The sequence below is a fragment of the Myzus persicae genome, unplaced genomic scaffold, assembly GCF_001856785.1.
Source record: "Myzus persicae strain clone G006 unplaced genomic scaffold, MPER_G0061.0, whole genome shotgun sequence".
In the NCBI taxonomy this organism is placed as follows: domain Eukaryota; kingdom Metazoa; phylum Arthropoda; class Insecta; order Hemiptera; family Aphididae; genus Myzus; species Myzus persicae.
In genome coordinates this window covers 1,820,349-1,843,564 of record NW_019103933.1, presented here as the reverse complement: position 1 = coordinate 1,843,564, position 23,216 = coordinate 1,820,349, and the positions used below count along the sequence as shown (strand labels likewise).

At 27.7% G+C, this 23,216-nt stretch overlaps 2 protein-coding genes across 2 annotated transcripts; one reads left to right on the top strand and one right to left on the bottom strand.

Annotated features, from left to right (window-relative positions):
• Positions 1-2,825: 2,825 nt before the first annotated feature.
• LOC111036566 (kynurenine 3-monooxygenase) lies at positions 2,826-11,396 on the top strand. The gene is made up of 12 exons (XM_022318630.1): positions 2,826-2,970; positions 3,623-3,697; positions 3,761-3,830; positions 5,423-5,616; positions 6,214-6,262; positions 6,329-6,416; positions 6,487-6,655; positions 6,724-6,981; positions 7,118-7,207; positions 7,316-7,456; positions 9,853-10,014; positions 10,289-11,396. Exons 2-12 carry the CDS (start codon positions 3,650-3,652, stop codon positions 10,376-10,378), a joined length of 1,359 nt encoding a protein of 452 aa, XP_022174322.1. The 5' UTR covers positions 2,826-2,970; positions 3,623-3,649; the 3' UTR covers positions 10,379-11,396.
• A 2,584-nt stretch (positions 11,397-13,980) lies between these two features.
• LOC111036548 (2-acylglycerol O-acyltransferase 2-like) lies at positions 13,981-21,218 on the bottom strand. Its single transcript, XM_022318603.1, has 6 exons — positions 20,898-21,218; positions 20,603-20,835; positions 18,050-18,315; positions 16,945-17,116; positions 16,687-16,880; positions 13,981-14,385 (listed from the first exon to the last, which is right to left on the bottom strand). The coding sequence occupies exons 1-6, from the start codon at positions 21,201-21,203 to the stop codon at positions 14,228-14,230; spliced, it is 1,329 nt and encodes a 442-aa protein (XP_022174295.1). The 5' UTR covers positions 21,204-21,218; the 3' UTR covers positions 13,981-14,227.
• Between the last annotated feature and the right edge of the window lie 1,998 nt (positions 21,219-23,216).

Here is a 23,216-nt window from a genome sequence, read left to right as displayed (position 1 = left end):
GTTTGCTCTAACTCCAGTGTTCTCTTGTAACATTTTATAATACATAATTTTGGAGGCGACGTAATCATGTACTGAAATAAGTAAAGATGGTTTTCGATCATATTTGTAATGCTGCTTAAAATATTCTATGATACTATTTTAGTATTTTATCAACATCTACCCGTTTGGCATACCTATACGCTACTCACTGAAATCCTTTGGTTTACCAATCGTTCTCCTCTACTCTGTATTTATATTTCCAGATCAAGTTATTTTAAAAATAACGTATAGATGACTTTTAAGCTATACACCTGTGCGGTGTTTATAGTTACGTAGAACAAAAGTAGAATAATGTGGTAAACGGTGCACGTGGCGAAAGTAACCTAACCTCTTGGTTGTACATCATAAATCGCACACCATTAAATAAACTTATCTCATTAGATATGGGTTGTAATATAATAATGCAATAATGCAAAAACAAATGTGTGTCATCACGTTACTTACACCAAAATACTGCAACGTAGTCCTTTTCGTTTAACACCCGTTCCAGTTGTTTGGCGGTGACATCCTCGATTATCGGCTCTGCGTGGTCCTTCGGTCGGTACGCGGCTGCCGGCGGGTCTGGTGCCGAAGCCGCGGATCCGCTGGCCGGTAAGTCTTTTTTAGCGGTCGCGGGCTGCTGGAATGCGATCGCGGTAAACGCGATCACGGCTAGGAAGCCGTGCCACGTGAATCGAATCATATTAATTTGAAGACCGACAAATCGATGCGATTGCGGTCCGTGTGACGGTCGATACGGGCGGAGAATAGATTTCGTGTAGGTTAGGGTAATAAATAGTGCGAGGGCGTCAGAAAATGGCTAAAATCGAGAATGAGTTTTTTTTTTACGTACGTCAATACGTTGAATTAAGTGGTTAATATTTTACGATTTTTTTGTTGGAACGGAAGACTGGTACTGACCAGCAGCCGCATGACTAGCTAACGCGCGTACTGTGCCTGGGCAAATAGTCTGTTTGTGGACCGCCGCCGCTAATCACTCCTACACCCGTGCGAGCTTTGAGCAAGCACGAACAGTGTTGTACGGCCGCCAAGTCACATTCAATTTTACATCTCTTACAAATGCAGACTGATCATGCTATCTTGAAAAAACCAAATTGTGTAGTGCAATCGAGTGTATTAGATCTAATTTCACTAAAAAAATATATATATTTAAAAACGCTCTGATATCATGATCATCGAAACTCTAGTTGCAAAATAACAATTTTCCTGACATAATGTAAATCGACACACTGATTCGTATACTTAAAACCAAATGGTCTTGTTTCAGTTGATCGAAATATTCATAAATCGAAAACCTGTAGAGTTTATTTATTAGTTACTATTTATAAATTACCTATATTATTATAATTTTCATACACTTAATAACAAGTTCAACTCTGGGTAAACTTATATCGGCGCCTAATAGATAATCCTGAAATTTCACCAAGATTTTAAAATATTTGTTTAAGAGTCAAGGATGACTATAAAATAGTTGGCAAACACTTTGAATTTGAATTCACAAAAAGATAACATCATCCCGTCAACCTAATAAATTTATATAAATGTATAAGTTGTTTGATTTTTTAACTTTATATTTTGCACTTTTTTCTGAAATCACTTACACAAAACAAACTACTGTTATTTATTTGAATTTTGTACACTTTTTTCTGCTTATAAATAAAATGAAAAATGTATCTTTATGTTGTGTAGTACAATAATTAGAATTAAATCCACTAAACATCGTAATTCATAGTGTACAATAATTAAACATTTTTGAAAATAATTTGTTAAACTCGTGTATTGATTTCAAAATATAGGAATGTACAATGTTATTACAACATTAATTAAATATTTCAATGTATCACTGAAAAAAAAAGTACCTAGATCATATTTCTCAGCAATAACCCTATAATACAATATGGCGTATATAAGTATGGTTTCATTAAATTTGAGATATTGAACAAAAATTTACCATGGGAAACAAAAATAATCTGTAGATTTTTAAAATATACGTATGCATTATTCTGTATTGGCTAGAAAAGTTTTGATTTGATTTTAGATCAGTTTTTGGCCTTTCAAAGTCTTTTTTTATTTATTTTTTTTTTATTGAATTTTTCTGTTTGTTTTATTTATAAATAGATATACATACATTTATTTTTATTTAATATATGTATACATTTTATCATTTCTTTAAATTTAATATGATTAAACTTTTTGTTATACTTTGGTAAGTATGCTTATTCTAGGTACCTAAATACTTTTTGAAATTATTTTATTTTTGTAAGCAACTATGGACGAAAACTATCATACCTCAATATCTTATTCTCTACTATCAAAACTTGTACGTATCTATACTATCGAAAAAGTAATTGATTTGAATATTGGTGCAAATATTACAATCCATATTTTTTAGTGCCTGAGATACTGAAAATTGACCACAGCCAAAGAAATATGTATCATATCAATTGTCTATAACACAATAATGATATTAATGAAACTTATTTGCATTGACCGTCACAAATTAAATACTAAATAAAAAAAGTAATTAAATACTCGTACATATAACCTAACCTAACCTAACCTACCTCTGTATATATAACTGCAATAAAGCACGCATTGTGTAAACAAAATATGTCAAAAATATATTAATTATGACATTTATAGCATAATATTTTAAGCCATTATTATCGTATATATTGGCTTAGTTATTAACTTATAAATCGATAACACGTACCGAAGAACGGTGTGAATAGGTTCATGGTGTGAATTTGTTTTAATTTGTCTTAAAGTGTTAAAAATATATTTTATAAACTCAACAGCGAAATATCTTTATTCCCTATGGTTAATAATTATTGAATTACAACATAAATATCCAATTTCATCAAATGCAGAACTTCAAACGTCTAAAACGAATTGTGCCAAAGCATTTTCGATATTTTTCAATTGCTATAGGTAAGACTTTTTAAGAACCGTATATAAAATGTCCTAGTTTTTTGATTAAGCATACATTGTTGTATCAACATCGACTAAAAACTATCTGAAAAGAACTAAAAAAAAATTTCAAATTTCTACAAGTATAGCACAAAATATTTTAAAAGTCATATCATTTCTATAAATTCAAGTATAAAAAATTGGTGAAGATTGCATGTATCCGTTTTGAATTGCGAAAAAAAGAATCAAGTAGATTTAATCAAAAACTGGATTTACATAAATATTCCCTCTGTTTTTTAATTTTTTGTTTTGTTTTTCTCGATTCTTTTTTAAAAAAATACTGAACATTCTTTTATTTATGTGCTCCTCAAAGCATTACTGAAATTCAATTTTCTACCAGAAAACCACCCTTAACGTTGAAGATTGAAGCTATTTTACTGCTCCTGAAGGTAATGCCATGCACGCACACACATACACACACACTTGATATACTATTTCAAAGGACATAGATACAGCTTCACAGTTGCAAAACATTTTATACGGTTTCTACGCTGATGGGTGTATTGGTATTATTTTCAACGTTACATCACAATTCCCCCTCTTTGAAACGTATATTATAAATTACGATATTATGTATAAAGTGATCTAGTGAAAAGTCTTCATTTCATTTTAGTTTTCACAAATATTTAAACCTGATAAGATGTTTACTCATTCAAGAGTTAAAATTGCTATCGTTGGAGCCGGACCGGTAAATAATATTTATTAAAATGAAGTTATATGACATTAAAAAATGTAATATATTTTTATTTAGGTTGGGTCGTTGTGTGCATGTTTTATGGCAGAAAATGGATATGACGTTACCGTCTACGAAAGTCGAACAGGTAGACTATTTTTCAAGTACCTATTAAAATATGTAAATCCATTTCGTAGATAATGAAAATTACCTATTCTAAACCCTAATTATTGACGTAATGTAGTCTTTATATATAATACAATATCTATGGAGAATAAGTTTGTCAATTAGTATTGTAGATAGTACAAAACAATGTATCATTGCCTATTGGTATAATACCATTTTTATACTACTACCCATATATAAATCATCTGAGAACCTATGACCTATCTACATATGGGTACCTGTTATACGTTTCACTGTATTAGTGTTAGAATAAAATCCTTTTTTTAAAAACATATACCGACTGTACTACAATATAACTTAATATGTATTATTATAACACACAATTTTTTAAAGGTTCGTTAATTTTGTTATTTAAAAAAATTATCAACGCTAATAATTTTACAATGCCAAATGGACATTAGCCATGAATCACTTTCTCAAATTTAGTTTTCATCACATAACTCGGAAATATTGTAGAACTTTAACATTATTAAAATAAGAACTTACTATGAAATTGCAACACAATAATTTCTATGGACGACAACTTTCCTTGTATCTAATATACCTATTAACTAATACTAAATCAGTACCTTATCATAGATGAATACTTTTCGAAATTTTTGCAAGTAAAAGAAAGTATGCCTGACGGAAGTCTGCAATTTACACTAAAATAAAGTTATGTAACTTACACGATCTTAGGTAAATGAAAATAGTGTTTGTAATTTGCAAATTGCATCAAAATGAATATCTAAGTAGTAAGTACCTATTCGATTATCGAGTATTGATTCGATTATTTTGTCAGTAAATAACCTCGTTAGGGGCTTATGGTGACTCAATGACTCAAATAACAACAATAACTTTTTTTTACTATAATATTAATTGTTATACTTTATTTTGTCGTAAATTTTGATACTCGGATAGTATAAGTACCGACGTCGTCATTTATTGTCTATTAAGTTAATATTTTTGTTATTTTTCTAATTTGGAAACTTCTCATTTTCCACTGGTCGAGTAAATATGAAATTGTAACAGCATAAAATGAGTTTAATTTGGGAATTTTATTTGGTGTTAGTTAGTACCTACTCAAATCTCAGTATATCTTATACTCTACTTACAAAACGTGCAAGTAGTTTCAAAATAATAATCTAGTTGAATCGAATTCTGGTGCAAATTACAAATGCATTTTAAAAATGTTGATGCATACTTTAAATCTTGTTTATATTTGGGGTCAATATTGGTGTAAACTGATTCCACCCTATATCTGACATCTGGATTTGTCTCCAGGAAGAAAATTCTCTGAAAATTTTTTATTTGATTTATAACGATAGTATAATGAACACTTTAAATTAAATAAAACATTTAAACAGTAAAATCAAAATATTTTTTATGAATAAAAATAGAAATACGTATAGTCACATAAAAAATAAATAGGTATTTAATTGTTTAAATAATAACTCTTTAGAACCATCTAAGTTTGAATTGAATATAAAAATTAAAAACTTTAAAATCTATTATGTGTGCATAAATACTTACCCCCTACATATTAATATATTATAGAAAACCATATTATTACAGATATTAGACTTGATAAATCTACATCAGGACGTTCTATAAACTTGGCATTGTCGGAAAGAGGCATTAACGCTCTCCAATTTATCGGACTCGATAATATTGTTATTGAAGAACTAACAGAACCTATGTACGGTCGAATGATCCATTCAATTGATGGCCATAAATATAGCATTATGTATGATATTAACAAATCCAAGGTACCATTTTGTCTACATTTTTATAGTTACTAGTCAATATTCTTAAAAACTATAATTTTTATTACTAATCAAATATTGATTATTATAATTATTTAGATTATTTTCTTTTATTTGTAGCCAATATAAAATACATTTAAAAAGTCAGTCACCATTTTTTAAATAATCAATTTAATAGGATAATGAGAAAAATTGAAATATTATTCGAAATATTCATAGAAGCCCCAAAAATACTTCAGGGTTTCTTAAATTGTAATCCTATATGCATATTAATAAAATAAATAATTTGTGAGAGTTTTTAGTACAATTTTATGCTCAAAATATGTTAAATATTTGAAACATTTGACTAAAAAATACATCATACTAAATTGCATTCACTTAGAATCCAAAGTACTTGGAAGAAGTATTCTAAAATAGTTCCGTAGTACATACAATTTATTTAAAAAATAAAATGACTATAATTTGTTTCATAATGTTAAAAAATGTATTTTTTCTTTTGTACTAGCACTAAGTTTAGTTGATTAAGTCAAGATAAGTCTTTATGATAAGCAATAAAAAAAAAAACAATTAACTATAGTTGAGTCATTTAATATTTTCTAGTGTTTATACTCTGTTAGCAGAAAGGAACTCAATGAATTTTTATTAACAAGTAATTATCTGTTTAATATTTTGGTTATTTTAATAGCACAATAATATAATTACGTATCGTTTGTAGAACTAGAAAAATATCCAAATGTGAAATTAAACTTTTCGCATAAACTCGTCAATGTTGATTTCAATGCTAATCTATTAACGTTTCAAAAGTAAGTTTATTCCATGGTTCGATTTAATATTGTAAGAAAATTCGTATAACTAGTTCCAAACTTCTTTTAGATTATTAGAAAACCAACAAGAAACTGTGAAACCAGATATAATTATTGGATGCGATGGGGCTCATTCCATTATTCGTAAACATATGATTCGTTTGCCAATGTTTAATTATTCACAGACATATATAGATCATGGTTATTTTGAAATAAGCTTACCTTCAACTGCAACAAAAGTAAAGAAAAACAGAATTAAAAATAATATTTTATAATATAGGAAATACCTAACGATGAAAATGTTTAGGATACTTTAACTCCAGGTCATCTTCATATTTGGCCGAGAAGTACATTTATGTTGATAGCATTACCAAATAAAGATAAATCTTGGACTTGTACTTTATTCATGCCAATGGATCAATTTCCATTGATATTAGAATCTGAAAAGGAAGAGATTTTAAGGTTTTTTAACGAATATTTTAAGGATTTTATGGACTTGATTCAACCAGAACATTTATTAAACCAAGTGACAAATGGAAAAGCACGAACTCTTATCTCTATTAAAGTAAGCAGGATATTGATTAAAAAATTAAAAAGTACTACTTTTCCACAAGAGCTGTCGGCCACAAAAATGTACAATAAATGTTTATTTACTATTTAGTGTATATTAATTATAAAGGAATATCATCTGTTGTTTACAGTGTAATCCATATCACGTTAATGATAATTTCCTGTTGATGGGAGACGCTGCTCACGCTATTGTACCTTTTTATGGTCAAGGCATGAATGCTGTAAGTATAAAATAAAATCCAAAAAAATATGTTTTAAATGTTTTAATAAATACATATACAATTATACGTAACATATTGAATATACTGTACATTTCTTTAAATTTGAAGGGCTTTGAAGATTGTACAATTTTGAACCAACTACTCGAAGAATATGACCATGATTTAAAAACAGTTATTAAAACGTTTTCATCAAGAAGAATTGAAGATGCAGAAGCTATTAGTGATTTAGCTTTTTACAACTATATTGAAGTAATTGTATTTTTTGTAATGCATCTCAGAGACATCATTGAGTATTTTCCTTAAAGTCAAATTATAAATAATACATTTAATTATATAATTATACAACTTAAAATGTATAAAACTAAAAACTTAATACCACAATAGACTTAATAACTAGCTGTGTATTTAAAAGTTAAAAACGTGGAGAAGTGGGTATCTCTCTGCTGTACAGTAATATTGTCGAGCAGGTCATTGTAATAATGTAATGGGTGTGTTATATTTTAATTCAATGATAAATCATTGAATACGAAAAACGGCTCTGAGCGGAAACGTTATGTCATCCCAGCAAAGATACTTGTATAAATAACCAAATTAAATATTTGAAAAAAAATTATAAAAATCGAATTTATCTCGTGTTTATAAATAGCGTGACTTTCCGGTGCACTTAATAAAGGTAGAACAATTTATTTAGAATTTACTATTAGAATAGGTACCTAATTTTAGCTATGAAAAGAAAAATTTTTATGAATTTCTAACCGAAAAATAATTTATAAAATAAGAAAAAATGTCCAAGGCTATAGGTAAATAGCGCAAAAATAGTCAAAATATTTAAAAAATATTACATGTATGGAAAATGCTAGTGTAAATATTTTGTGAAAATTTCAAGTTTCTATCGTTGTAAGATTTTGAATAACAAAATATCAAAAATAAATTAATTTACTGCTTAATTTCAAATATCTTAAAAACTTTAAATTTAAACGCTCATAAAAAATGAATGATAAGTTTCATTAAACTTTCATTTGTTTATTAAAAGTAGAAAACATTTTGGGGAATCTTCAATTAAAATTTTAATGTTAGATATGAAAAGAAAAACTCTTATGAACTTTTTCCCGACGCTTTTAAAAACTTCTGGGAATTTTCAATTTCGACCTTCCGAATGAATTAAGTATTCACTTTTTATCAGGAAAAATACGGATGTCGAAAGTCGAATCATATTTAGTTGTTTCCCCAAATTTGGATGACAGAAAAAACACACATCATCGCATAAATACAATACATTCATTCTTACATTTAGAATCGCAAAAAACTTACTGTATAAACTACTGTTGATACTTACATTCAATGCATTTTCATAAATAAATTAAAATAATAATTAAAGTGTTGGTATGGTAGTATTTTTAGGATTTCAAGGCAACGGTGTTCTAAGACCCAAACTGCAATAAAATCCTAAAATACATCACAACGATTATTTATATTATTATTAAATACGTTTACTTTGTGCATAATTAATGACAAGTTATGGAATTTCAATAAATAATTATTGAATAAGTTTTACATTTTAAGTAGGTACGTTTATTAAAAAGGTATTACTTTATTACTGTATTAGGTACAAATAATGTATCTAAGATATTAGAATCTAAAAAATTCTAACAATAAACATATAAAGAGGAAATAAAATATATTTGAGTGGATTACAATCATAAATACAAACCTATATGGTGATGTATTTACAATGACGTAAATTCGTTCGTGTTTGATACTTTTTGCTGCAGACAATTTTTTAGAGTTGTTCTTAATAGTAAATTGGAACTAGTTAGTAGTTTGGGGGCAAAAAGTAAATAATTCAGATTACTCGTGAAATCGTGAAAGATATAAAATGTGATAAAATTTTCATCATATTAAGTAGTTCTGACTAAAATTAAAAATCTAAAATAGTACATATATAGTACAATTTTGTTTTTTGGATAAGTTAAAATTTTGTCGAAATTGGATATTTAAGCAATTTTAGCTATTTTGTTGTAATTCAAAAATGTGTTGATGGACTTAATGCAAATTTTTACTTATATTATTATGTATTCCTATACACTATGATATTTTAAGCTATAGTTGTCTGTATGTATAATTAATACGGAATTATACTATATATGTCTATATATATAATAGTAAAATAAATTACTATGAATAAATTAACTTATTAATATAGAATAACAGACTATCTCCATTCATTTTTCGTACCTATGCAAAAATGTATTATTTAATTCAAATTAAACGTATCCATTGCAGAGAGACCTCAATGAACAGGTATACTCAAATCCTACTGTACAGCAAAGCGGTTGTCAGCTTTATTTATTTTAGTTTTAATTTTTTTTTTTTTTAATTCTTCTCGAATTCAATTAGTAATTGGAATTAGCTAACTCTCATTATCCGATGTCCAAAAGAATTCGAGAAAACAACGTATAGATATATTTTACGATTGTTTTCAAAATAAACAAAGACATAACCGAATTCGACTAATTTATGATTTTTTACATATTTTTTACTGCAGTTATTAATTATTGTGACATATACTATGATAATACTATTACTTAATTTCTACTGAAAATCGCATAAAACTAATTTTAAGATAATTAAATTCCTATTTATAGATGCGTGATTTAGTTGCTCGTAAAAGCTTTTTGTGGCGGAAAAAATTGGATAACATACTAAATAAATGGTTTCCTCAGACGTGGATACCGCTGCATAGCTCGGTCTCTTTTACAACAATTGGCTATAAACAATGTAAGCTCGACAATCAGTGGCAAGACCAAGTAAGCACATTATAATTAAATAATTATTCTAATTAGTACATATAATGATTAAGCAAAAATTATGTTTTATCAGACCACATATTATTATACAGTATCCATCACGTACTAACGTTTTCGTTTAAATGTATATCTATATAGTAATTAAAATAATAAAATGTAGTTATATGTAAAAAAAATACATAGGTAAGTTTATTTTTTGTAGTTCGATGTTGCTTACATACTACTTGAAATCTGATAATGACATTTAAAATATTTAATTATTGTTGTTTTTCAGATTATATTTAGAATGTTTATTCTATTCGCAACATTCTTTTCCATCAGTTTGTATTTTTTTGCATCTATAATGTCTAAAACATTACAATAAAACCAACTACACACAGCACACATACATCAATTATATCTAATATTGTGAATATTGATCCAGATTACAATATTATGAACAAGAGTTATTAACTATTAATTAATATACTATTTATCAATGTACTCTTTCATTGCACAATGATTTCTATTTAGCGTCCATGCATACGTGTGTTGGTCCAATAAGGCACAAATCATAACATAAAATCAATATAATTTCAAGTAATATTAGTATCTTTTGCCATTGTTAAAATAGGTACCTTATAGCTGATACATAACAATTAATTTATCTATGCAAATAATAATAGTGAAATAAATTGTTAGCTTAAATTGTCTATGATATCAAATTAATGATGAAACACCATAAAATAAATAAAATATTCATGAATAAGCGGAGATAACTGTTAATTACATAAAATAAATTAAATATTACCAATAGGAAACTCACTTTTCACGCCACTCACGCCTCTTACAATTATAAAACAAATTACGAATTACGAATTACCTTCCACATTATTGTACGGGCCATTTTGTTTTAAATTTTTAATAATAATGTACAAAAATTGTAACATACCTAATGGTTCTCGAGTGTTACCTAATTTCTTGTCATAAAATATTTATGTCAAATAAATATTAGGTCAATCAAGCACATATACTATCAAATAAATGTGTTGTAAATTTATCTTAAATTAAAATGTATATTTAATGACCTCGCCCAACAATTATATCTTCTCTCTGGTTATAGAGAATACAAATTTGGAGTCAAGCCAAGCAAGGCACTCCAATATAAGACTTATATATAAGCTTTCCAGTCTATAGGACTTGCAGATCACAATAATAGTAAATTATATAGCAACTCAACAGTTGGTACGAAAATTCCATTCTTAACACAATTCGAACCAAAATATTCTAATCCTCGTTCCCTAATAATCACCATCCTCAATCGCCATCCTAACAATCCACCTAGAAGACTGAAGATTGAATAAAAATTATAATTGTATACATAAATAAATACCATTTGCTTACTGGAGCTTATCATTTATCAACCTTATTGCTGATGTTGCTGTTGCTGAACTATTTCCCCACTCATGAAAAATTACCTAAGTGAACCATTTCCTACATATTTCTAGGTACCTGCAATAATTTATTTCATATTATTTAGCAGTTTCTTTTAGCATCATTTTGACGTCGTTTTACGTCCACCAGTGTACGAGTTCATCCCCAGTTCGCTGAACACTTTAAGTGTCCGGCTGGTGTGTGTTCGCCGTACAATCCGCTTGACGTTATTTTATTATTATACACAATTGTATTTTACTATATTATAAGTGTATTGAATGAATTGAGTAATTATGGTAGGTATAATATACTTTATTCTATTATATAAATAAAACATAAGCTGAAAAAAAAGTAGACAAGAATAAACAGAAGCTTATAGTAATAATTAAAATGTATAATAAAATAAATGTATTCATTTGTTAATACAATTAATACACACTAATAATATGTCAATATAAATTTACCGTTCCCAGTGTATAAAAAAATATAATTTGACTTTCTGGTAGACATTTTTTATTTTTATAAAAGTAGACAAACTTATGAGAAATCTTGTATTAAATTTTCAAATCTTAGATCTAGAAAGAAACATTTTCATGAATTTCTAACTAAAAAAAATTGTATGAATTTTAATTTAAAAAAATAGACTATGTATTTAATTAATCTAGATAAGATAAAAATAAAAATGTTTTTATCTACCTAACTCATAACACTGACGGTAAGCAGCAAATCACTTATTATTGTTCCATTATTGATGCGCTCGTGGATATTTACTTCCGTATTTTGTACCACATATTTTATTTATATGTATGTCGATTTCGTACGGCCGTGACTTAATTAAAGCTTAATTAGGTGTGCTTAATCGACCATAATATTTATTTTATATATTTTATTTTTTAACTGCCCTGACAATCATCTTTATTCAAACAGCTAATAGTACCATTGTTGTACCAACGAAGATGTCATGATTTCTTTCCTAAGTCAAAGAGTTTCCAACATTTTGAGATATAGACAATATTTTAGTAGTAATTCGATGTACAAAAATCGAATTTTCGATGAGTAGTGTACGAAACTTAATTATCTAGAGTTTTTATAAGCGGAGCGGATTGGTACAAGGATACGCCACAAAATGCTGGTCCACTACTCTACTCATCAAAACTAAATGTTTATACCTAAGTTATAACTAATAAACTACTTACTTGACGAAATTGTATTTTTATAAACCAAAATACACCGAATAATATATTGTTTCGGGTCAAGAAATAAATTTATTTATTTATAAAAATTTAACATTTTATAACAATAAAAAAATAGGTTGTTAATGCATAATTTTTTTAAAGATTTTGTTTTGTAACTATACTTAAAATTATATAAAAGAAATATTTTCAAAATCGCTAGTATTTCTGAAATAACGAATCTCTTGCTATTATTATTAATAATAATAATAATAATAATAATAATAATAATAATAATAATAATAATAATAATAATAATAAAAGAACATATTTTGATAAAGTAGTGTTATAATCTTTGTATTTAAAATGTTGACCCAATGAAATGTATTATTAATTGAATGTTTTTAACTCTAAAAAGTTATCATAAACGTAATTAGGCATATTGTTGACCCAGTCTTATTCTATTTACCCTTCCATTCCATAATAAATAATAAATATCAAAACTATTGTATTATCAAGGAACACGATTAAGGAAAGCTAGCACTGCAATGTTTTCCCATTTATCAGTACATGCAATTCATAAGTGCAAACAACTATAGAAATAACACAATTTATTACAAACAATGTTAAACGAAAATAGGTGTATCCATCATTCGCATAAAAAATTGCCATCACACAGGGCAATATTGTTCCTAGCCAACGCTAAATACGTATCTAGTTACCATATAATGCGGTGTAGTTCTATAAGACAGCAAAACACATTTTGACATGAATACATTTTTGGGTTTGATGCACGATAAAGTGTTTTTAACCGATTTTTTGTAAGGTTTTCGTCGTCGTGGTTATTTATTAATAACAACGTATTTATGATTAATAGATTTTCCTCGTAGATGAAAAATATCGAGTTTTATTGAATGCATAGATACAGTATGCATCTACATAAATTCTGATTTTTTAAAATCCTTAAGATCAAAAATGGCTGTATAGTAGTTACATTATTTTAGCACACCTAACATGTTTTGTTGTGTAAACGGTCGACACTATATTTTAGTATTAACCTAGTAATTATATTATAGATCTTTTATAATTCATAACATCCTTACAGTCTCAAATCGTCAATCTCGAATTCTTCTTTTTCTTCTGAACATGTTACATTTTTTTTGCTCTATTTTTCACAATTCAGAACCTATAGTTATTAGTTAGTTTATTATCTAAATATTTTAACAATCAAAATCTATAGAATCATTTAGAACAAAGTCTCAAAGATATTTCCGACCTGTACCTACCTATTAATTTTGAATTTTGAACAATTTATGTGGCATAACTAATAAATTCTTAATAGACTTTCACTACTCTTTGTATTAAACATACTTATACAAAATATCAAACATACATTTTAATTTTAATAAGGTATTTACTTTATAATTCAATTACAAAAACAAAACTAAACTCAATTATAATTAAGACTCATTCACCTTTATAAAATCGGTAAATTAAAAACAAATAAAAAATGTTTAAAGGAATACAATAATAACAAGTAAATAGTTGCAACATTAAGAATATCAGATAACTATAAATTAATTTTCAGGAAAATGCGACTGTAAAAAATATTATATGACATAATTTATTTAATCCAATATCAACTCCATTTCATCAGGATGTTTCGAGTATTTTGTTTTATTTTCTTCGAATAGTTTAGTCAACTCGTCGATAAAAATACGGTGGTACTTCTCAATATCTTCTTTTTCGGGTTTAACAATCTTTGGTACATCAATTGGCTTACCCACTGAAAATAACATTAATTGTTGATTAAATTATATTGCAATGTCTTATCAGTTATTATCAAATTTTTGGGGTCAGAGGTTTTGTTTATTCCGTATGTTGAAAGCGAATAGTAAAGGGGGACAGAAAAGGAACTATTGCATATCAAGAAAAAGTAATCATTTTTAATTATTGGAGTTTAAATCCAATTTTATTTTAAACTGTAAGGTCAATATTTCTATGTAATTAGATATAAAGGTAGTATAGAATATAGTATATACTACTCATATAAGAATAACTCAAATTATTTTCATTCTTTAAGTTTAATAATAAATAATGATTCTGACGATATTATTAATAATAATTAAATATCAGTAATTGATAAAAAAAATATATGTTAAATATTATCTAGATCAGCCATATGTTATCTAGTTGGTTCCTTAAAGATAGATAATGACAAATTCATTAGGGGCCAATTTAAATTTAAATCTCCCTCCTCATTAATTATTGATAAACATAAATTATATTTTATATTTTATTTCTTCCCTTTAAAGTTTCAACAATTCACCAACACAGTCAATGGTCATGGTAGATTAAAATGCATAATGAAATAACTCAAAATGAAAGTAATTCATAGTTTTTTAAAAAAAATGTTATATAGTTATTCTATTTTATATTTGTCATTAAAATGTAGGACTTAGGTGTACTTACATGGGGAAAATCAATTATGTGTTCGAGCATCTTGGAGGTCAATAAATTAATTGTGATTATAAAAAATCTATTTCTAAACTAATTTATATAGTTTGTATTAGGTACTTTCATACAAATATTTATGATGTATAATAAAAAATTCTGATTTGAAGGTTAAATTAAGTTATAACTCTCAACTAGACTCGAAATGAAAATAATAAACCTTTAACATCATTGAAAGAGGCATTAAACTTAATCACATAAGGAACGTACATAATAACTTAGATTGGTTATAGTAATCATATTTCTTGTAGTAGAACGAATTTACATAATTATGTAACTATGTTTGTATTTATGTTGTAACTAATATTTTTTTCCAAAATGACTTAGCTATTTTCATTATTTCATACTACGACTAAAATAATAATACATAATTTATTGCTCAATTTTACGAAATATTTTTTTTTTAATCAGAAAGTCATTCATTTAAAAGCTTTATTCATGAGGGAATAAGACTTACACAAAATATTATATATAAAATATATATATGTCAATAAATATTTGTTTTCGTTAGATTTAAATCAAAAACGTTTTCAATTACATTCAACTACGACGGATCAGACGTCAAACTTTGTAATGATTACCAGATAAGATGTCATTCGAGTTCACGGGTCTCGGGGCATAGCCGTTTTCGAACAAAATCATACCATTACATTTTCTATTGGTTCACGTTTTGGCCAAAAGAAAAAGTTTAATAATATATACATTATTATAGACATGTATAGAAAATCATTAAAAATATAAGTTATATAAAATGTGTATAATATATAAATAAATGATAATTAATAATAATATCCAGCATTTATCAATAATTATTTAATAGGACAATATATATTAACATTATCTCTATGTTGATATAATAATATATCATAAAGATACATACTTATATGGCTTAAATGTGTATATATTATATTACTCACTAAAAAAAAATAGTATAATAAAATATACTAAGCTTTTTGGTTTGACCGAAAAGGGAAGGGTAAGGTTTTGGTCGGAGAAGTGCTCACCCGTAATTGGCACCATCGTAAGTAACCGAAAATAGTGTTTGTAATAATTTGCACTAAAATGAGTATTTTTATATATATTATGTACCTACCTATTCGATTATTTGTTTATTTATTTCGTTGGAATCTTTGTTGACGTCGAGACTCATGGAAATTACAAACTCTATTTTCGATTACTTACGATGGTATAAACTACACCTCTTATTTTGGTGCGAACTGTAAATCACAAGTAACATTTTCGACTACCTAAGGTGGTATAAATTTAACAATCCCCCTAATATTGGTCAGTTTATATAGTCACTCACCAGGTTGAATGATTTATATTTATTGAAGATCCATTAAAAATTCTCAAGCTGATATAATATTATAATAAATTGATATGATTAGTTGTTTTGATTTCTAAATATTATCTTCAATAAAATAGGAAAATGTATTACCTATATATACTTAATATAATCATTTATAATACAATAATACAAGTACGAGTAATAAGAACATTGTATATTTGTATTACTTGCTGCGATATCTTCAAATATAGATGTTTAGTAGTATTAATTATACTGATTACTTACCAACAGTAACTATTGGATGTCTGCGGGGCACAATGCCAAAACTATATTGGAAAAATCCACGTCCTACTGGTACTTTATTTCCGCTTTTCCATTTTATAAGTTTTAACACTTTATCCCAGAATGAATTTGGCTCCGCTTCGCCCAATCCGTAGACATTAGTCTCACCAAAAGAAAACACAGGCACTAAGGACGCCCTATAAATTTATGTTTTTAATAAACAATAACAAAAAATATTATTTATTGATATTTCAAATTTACCCAGTTTGTAACGCCACTCGGATAAATCCCTTTCTGTTTTTTAATATGAGATGGTACGGTCCTGGAAAAGACTTGAACGCTTCGGAAACACCTCCAACCATAAGAACAGCAACGTTACCCTTCTTATTATCCAATAAATTCATCAAACTTTTTTCAGATGATTCTTGAAGACCTACGAAAATAGTTCATTTATTTTAATTTATCATAATCATATCAATGTATAATTATACTGTATACAATATGTCAATGATATTCTGGATATTCATGTACAGCCACTGTGTCGCATTAACGAATATGCCGACTTATTCAGATTTTAAAAGGCTTCTCTTAATAAGAGCCCGACACAAAAAAATAAATCATAATAACCATATTGTTACAAATTACAATATTTTAATTAATATTTATTAGATACTCTGATATGTGAACCACATACACGCACATTTTATAAAAACGGCAATACGGGCTAACCTAACCTAACCTAACCTAACCTTTTGTATTGGATTTTGACTCGTATTAAAAAAAAATTATGTAATAAACCAATAAAATTGCGAAATTGCGAAATCGTCTGTTTTTCAGTCAATCGGGCTCGAATATAATAACATTGTCTTTTGGCAGCGTGAGACGAGACTACGAGAGTGTACCAAAATAATTAGTTGGTACTAGATAGGTTATGTACAAATAAAATATTTGAAACTATTATTATGTCAAATTCATTAACCTTGAAGTTATAACATGGGGAAACATGAAAAATAACATTTAGTATCAAGACGTGGTATACAGCTGCACTCCTGTTTATAGCCTTATACATGTGAATATATAGTATACTGTGTATGATTTATAAGAACCTACTCGAAAAGTCAAAAATAAAAACGAACACTGAAATGCTTCGACCCTGCAAGACCTTAGTGTTATGATTTTATCATCAGGATAGAGATACTTACAATTGCAAGTGATATCGCTGCAGTGCAGTAATAATAATTGTTTATGCAACATATTAGTATTATTATTTATTAATTGGTATACCATGGTGAAAACAATAATATTGCCACTGTTATTGATTTCGATAAATGCATGGGCTATTTTGTAATAAAACTAATATACTCACATAAACCTATGCCAATTTCACGAGAAAATGGCATGCAAAAGTGTAAACTGAGCGTTATCAGATAGGACGTGAGACCGGGAAATAGTTCTGAAAATTGTCCTGCGTCCGTCGCAAAATTAGAAAATGATCCAGCACACAATACACCATGAGGGTAAGCAGCAAATAGATACGATTTATCGGCGGGCAACTCGTGAGTCTTTACTAGAGATACTGGAAAGTAGTTCTTAAAGTGAGTCCACCATCCCAACCTTCTAATAAAGCGAAATCTATAAACATAACATAATATACGTTGATAAATACGTATAACAATAAATTAGTACAGTAAATGCGTTTATAAATGTTTGATACATATATTAAATATTTTAAGAAAAACGGTGGAAATCGATATGCTATGTCTACTAGGTATTTAGTGTTCCTCGGTTTATGCATGTCACTTTAATATTATAAAATTGATATTGTGTTAAATGTTGTATACGAACAACGATTCTGAGAGGAGACACTCCGTCAGCCTATATTTATATGGATGTTTGATAATTTATACATACCTACACTATTAACCAATTTTTTTTTTTGTAGTGTGAACTTATTTTTACCAAAAACAAATCGCGTATAGTATATAGGTGGTAATTATTATAAAATCAATTCATGATGATTGATGAGTATTTTTGGATTACAGATATCCGACTTAATTTGCAGTTCAATGACCCGTTTTTATATTCTAATATTATAGTAATATGTACTTCTAATTTCAACGATTTTTTTAAACATATCTTATTTTCCAAGCACTACAACTAGGTAATCTAGTTATGTATTGCGTTAAATCAAATCAAAAAATCAAATCCATAAATCGGGATAATCTGAATAATTCAACAAATCCTGATAAGAATTTGATTCAAATCCGGATTTTATGCCCATCACTAAATTTCATAATATAATGTAATCAGCTAGCTACTTATAAATCAATACCGACATGCCTACCTAGAGTACCTATGGGTACCTTAAAACGGAAAAAATAAGTTTTAATAATTATAGTTAGTCTAAATATTTTGAAAAATGAATTGTGTATACATCTATAATACACAATTAACAATAAACGAATGGACAAAGATTTTTAAAAATATTTTTCAAATTAAAAAAATCATTTAAAATAGTTAAATATTATAAATTACCAAACAGATCAAATTTTTACAAGAAACAACCCTCGAAGTTGAATATTGCAGCATTTTTTTAATTATAAAACGTGTCTTAGGACACAAAAACATTTTGTTTTCTAATAACACACTTCCTTGTAAAACCAATGCATTTATCGCTCTGCTTAGAATCTAAAATGCTTTTAACTATACTGTGTATTCGACCACTGTAATGCGAAAAGGTTTCATGATATCATTATATTTATTACAAATTCATTATGCATTAATGAGTCATAATTAATTTTAAATATTAATCAACTCATTTTTAATAGGTATACTACTGTAGTCTGAAATAAGTTTGATATCTAAACATCTGTTTTCACTTATTTAATATTTGAATATTGACCTATTACGCACCAATATTAAGTAATAACTAAAAACTACTAACACAGTAAAAGAACATTATTCCGATTATTTTACAATACAAAACATTTAAAAAGTATAACATTATTGAATGATATTAATTATTTTATTAGTGAAACAAAAATACACATTATTATTTTTGATATATTTTTATACGTGATATAATTTTTATATTAACTAAAAATATAGTTCTGTTTTACTTAATAGAGAACAATTTTAACAATATCTAAAAAATATCATATTTAAGGCCTATTTGATCAATCGAAACTTTTTGAAACTTGAAAGAATCTTTTTATGTTTAATAGCTCATAGCTTAATACCATTATACAAATCGTACACAATTTTAATAAAAATAGTTTAAATTTAAATTTTAAATACTCAGTAGGTATAAGTTTTTTAATGGTTTTACAATTATTTTTCAAGGTAATGCCCATTTGGCAATAAATCTAACTTGTTAATAACCAACTAATGGCTAATAAATAATTACAGATATACAATATTGTATAATTTTTGTATGGGTATTATCACATGAACCAATATTTTTAACTTATATTTTTTTTAATGAGTTAATATATAATCCAATATTACGCGAAATGATAACTTTATTATGAATGTTTAAAAAATATTAATGTCTCTCTCTTTCTCTCTGTAGTTAATCGTAGCCTATATTTAATTTTGGAGTATATTTTAGTCTTATAGAATTATACACATACTATTTTCATAGTTTATACCATACATTTCTAGAATAACAGCAGAATAAACGCAAAACATGAATTTTTAAGGGTTTAATTCAGTAAATATTTTAAGTACCCTTCCTTTTGTATGAAAAGGTATTCTTTAAAAAATAATTTTAGAGATATTAATACAAGTATCTCTAATAACATCAATAGATGTATTTTATTCACGCATTGCGGCGAATGTTGATTCAAACTATTATATAACATTGTTTTAACCAAAAACTCATTGAACGACCTTTGATAGTGTTTATTTCATAGCTCACCTGTTCGGGTGACTCCACGCAACAGACCGGTCAAGATACATGTATACAGCGTATAAGAGTGCTGCCCACCAAAACCGTGTGGCCATTAAAATGTACAAGAAGATAGCCCATCCGGTCAGTCCTCCGAACACCACCAAATAAATCCATCCGGCGGCCGCGAGCGTCTCAAGCCTCCGCCTGAATGGCACACACAGGGGAGCGAATTCCACGTCCTTCAGCTTCATCGTCGGAATCTGCAATAATGAAATTTCGATGATGCAACGCTAACATTCGATCGGAAAACCAAAGGAATTACCTTAAAATTACACGACCTTTGCGAAACGAAACGTGTCTCGTAGTCGTCGTGGTGGTGGTCGTCGTCGTCGTCGTCGTCGTCGTCGATATGAGCAGAATCGGATCTGACAAGACTTAGCAGCTGAGTAAGCCTTATTAGGCGTAAGTGGTAATCGTCGCTATAAAAACTGTGTTCCCGAGAGCGTGTCAAGTTCAAAACTGCGCGTACACAATCGTCGTTGTGGAGCGCATCTCGAGCCCGGCGTAGAATTATATTGTTGAAGAGGTGGCATTTTGGTTTGCACTTTGCCTTGGGTAGTGTGTGCATTAGCCGGTCATTAATTAATTTAAACGTATTTCAATACCGTATAGCTATCTGAAATGGAGAGATAACGCGTATATAAATGATAATGTTACATTATGTAAAATATGCACCTATATACACCTCACCCTGTAGGTACACAGTACAAACACCAATAATATTATATTCCCAGCTGAATGTCAATAATATCAATAAATTTCTACTTTTTTAGTAGGTAGCAGTAATGGGTACTTGGGTCCTAAAACATTTAATATAAAGTATTGAATTGTTTATTATCATACACGAGGGACAAACAAGCCGTAGTATACACGCAGTAGTACAACAAAATATGTATGAACACTGAACAGTATACGTAGATAAATAATTACATTTACCTACCTATTATATTATATTTGTCATTAATTTAAAATATGTAAATCATATTTTTTCAAATATTATACATCATCTAGGATTCAATATTCTTGTTGAATACTTAAGTATAAATTCTCTTCTAGATTTTTAAACTAAAAACCAAAGAAAAGTGTGTTTTACATTGAAAATAAAATATGAATCAAGATACACTAAGTATAGTACACTAATATTATTTTAGTATTTTACAGTGATTATTTTAAATACTTTACACATATTATATTCTTGAATATCGTAAGTACAACATAGAGTATAAAAATGAATGATGATAATATACAAAAATATTTTTGTAGTTTCATTATTTTAGTTTACCCAGAAAGATTGCACTCACATTTAGGTATCTAACTGTCTTAATTACGGTAATATAATTTTATTATTTACTCTTTAATAATAGACCGGCTTACTATTAATTAAAATCTTAATTTATTGTTGATTATTAGTGATAATTAAATATACCGATGCAAGTATATAATATAATATATACTTGCACAACAACATCAAATATCAATACCCGTATTTATTATTCATATGAAAAGTTATTGCTTATTCTGTAAAAATATTTGTTAATATTGATCCACTGTTGTTTAAAAGTTTAGTGGAAATAAGCCATCTACTGACTAAATTTCTAGGGTTTTAATTTGTATTTTATTCCTGTGATGAGTATTATGCTAACCGCAAAACCTTTTCGGGCCTGTATCAACGTCCAACGACCAATATTGTACGAGACTGTTATCGTATTACTATAATTGACTGCGGCTAAAATATTATTATTAGGTAATCAAATGTCTACAAGCCGAAACAAATAACAATATTGATGTTTGACGCATTTACCTATGCGTGTGAACTAATACAATGTTAAGAATAAGCCATTTAACGATCATGAAACAATGAAATATTACATAATTTAACTGATTTAAAAAAAAATAGATTCTCAAAGTCTAAGGTCATATACCTATAGTAGGTAGTAAATAATCGTATTTAATGTAATAACAGGTAAATCGTAAATAACAAAACAATCAAAGAGTCAAACTCACGTCACAGACCAGATTAGATTTAATTTAATAGGTATTTATTCATCAAACAATCTGTACCAATCGTGTACTTAACTTATTCCATTTAACCTATCCAATATTTAATATGCAAAGCTTAGGTAGATAGGTACTAACATTTAAATCATTTTTTCCAAAATATATATTATATGCCAAAATAACTCGTCATAACGGTTGCAGCCGTTTTTAATCAGCGAACCCGGTACCAGCTGATTACATGTATGCAGGGGCGGATAGGGCCACCGGGACACCGGGATTTTCCCGGTGGGCCGCTGCTTATATTGACGAAAATGGGCCGATGAAAAATATTTCTATTAAATTATTATACATGTACATTGTATATACATACATACAAATAAAAGTAAATAAATACTATAATACTGATATTTTTATTTAAATCTAGCATAAGTCTATAATTATCGTTGTATGACTGAGCTGTGGGGAAGTCCACTTTAATCTCACATCATCGCGCTAACCACCGCTAAATGGTGTTTATCTTGGAATTCGGGTTTCGGGTATTATTGTTATGCGTACTGCGTATTGACCCGCAACTGCAGCTGTC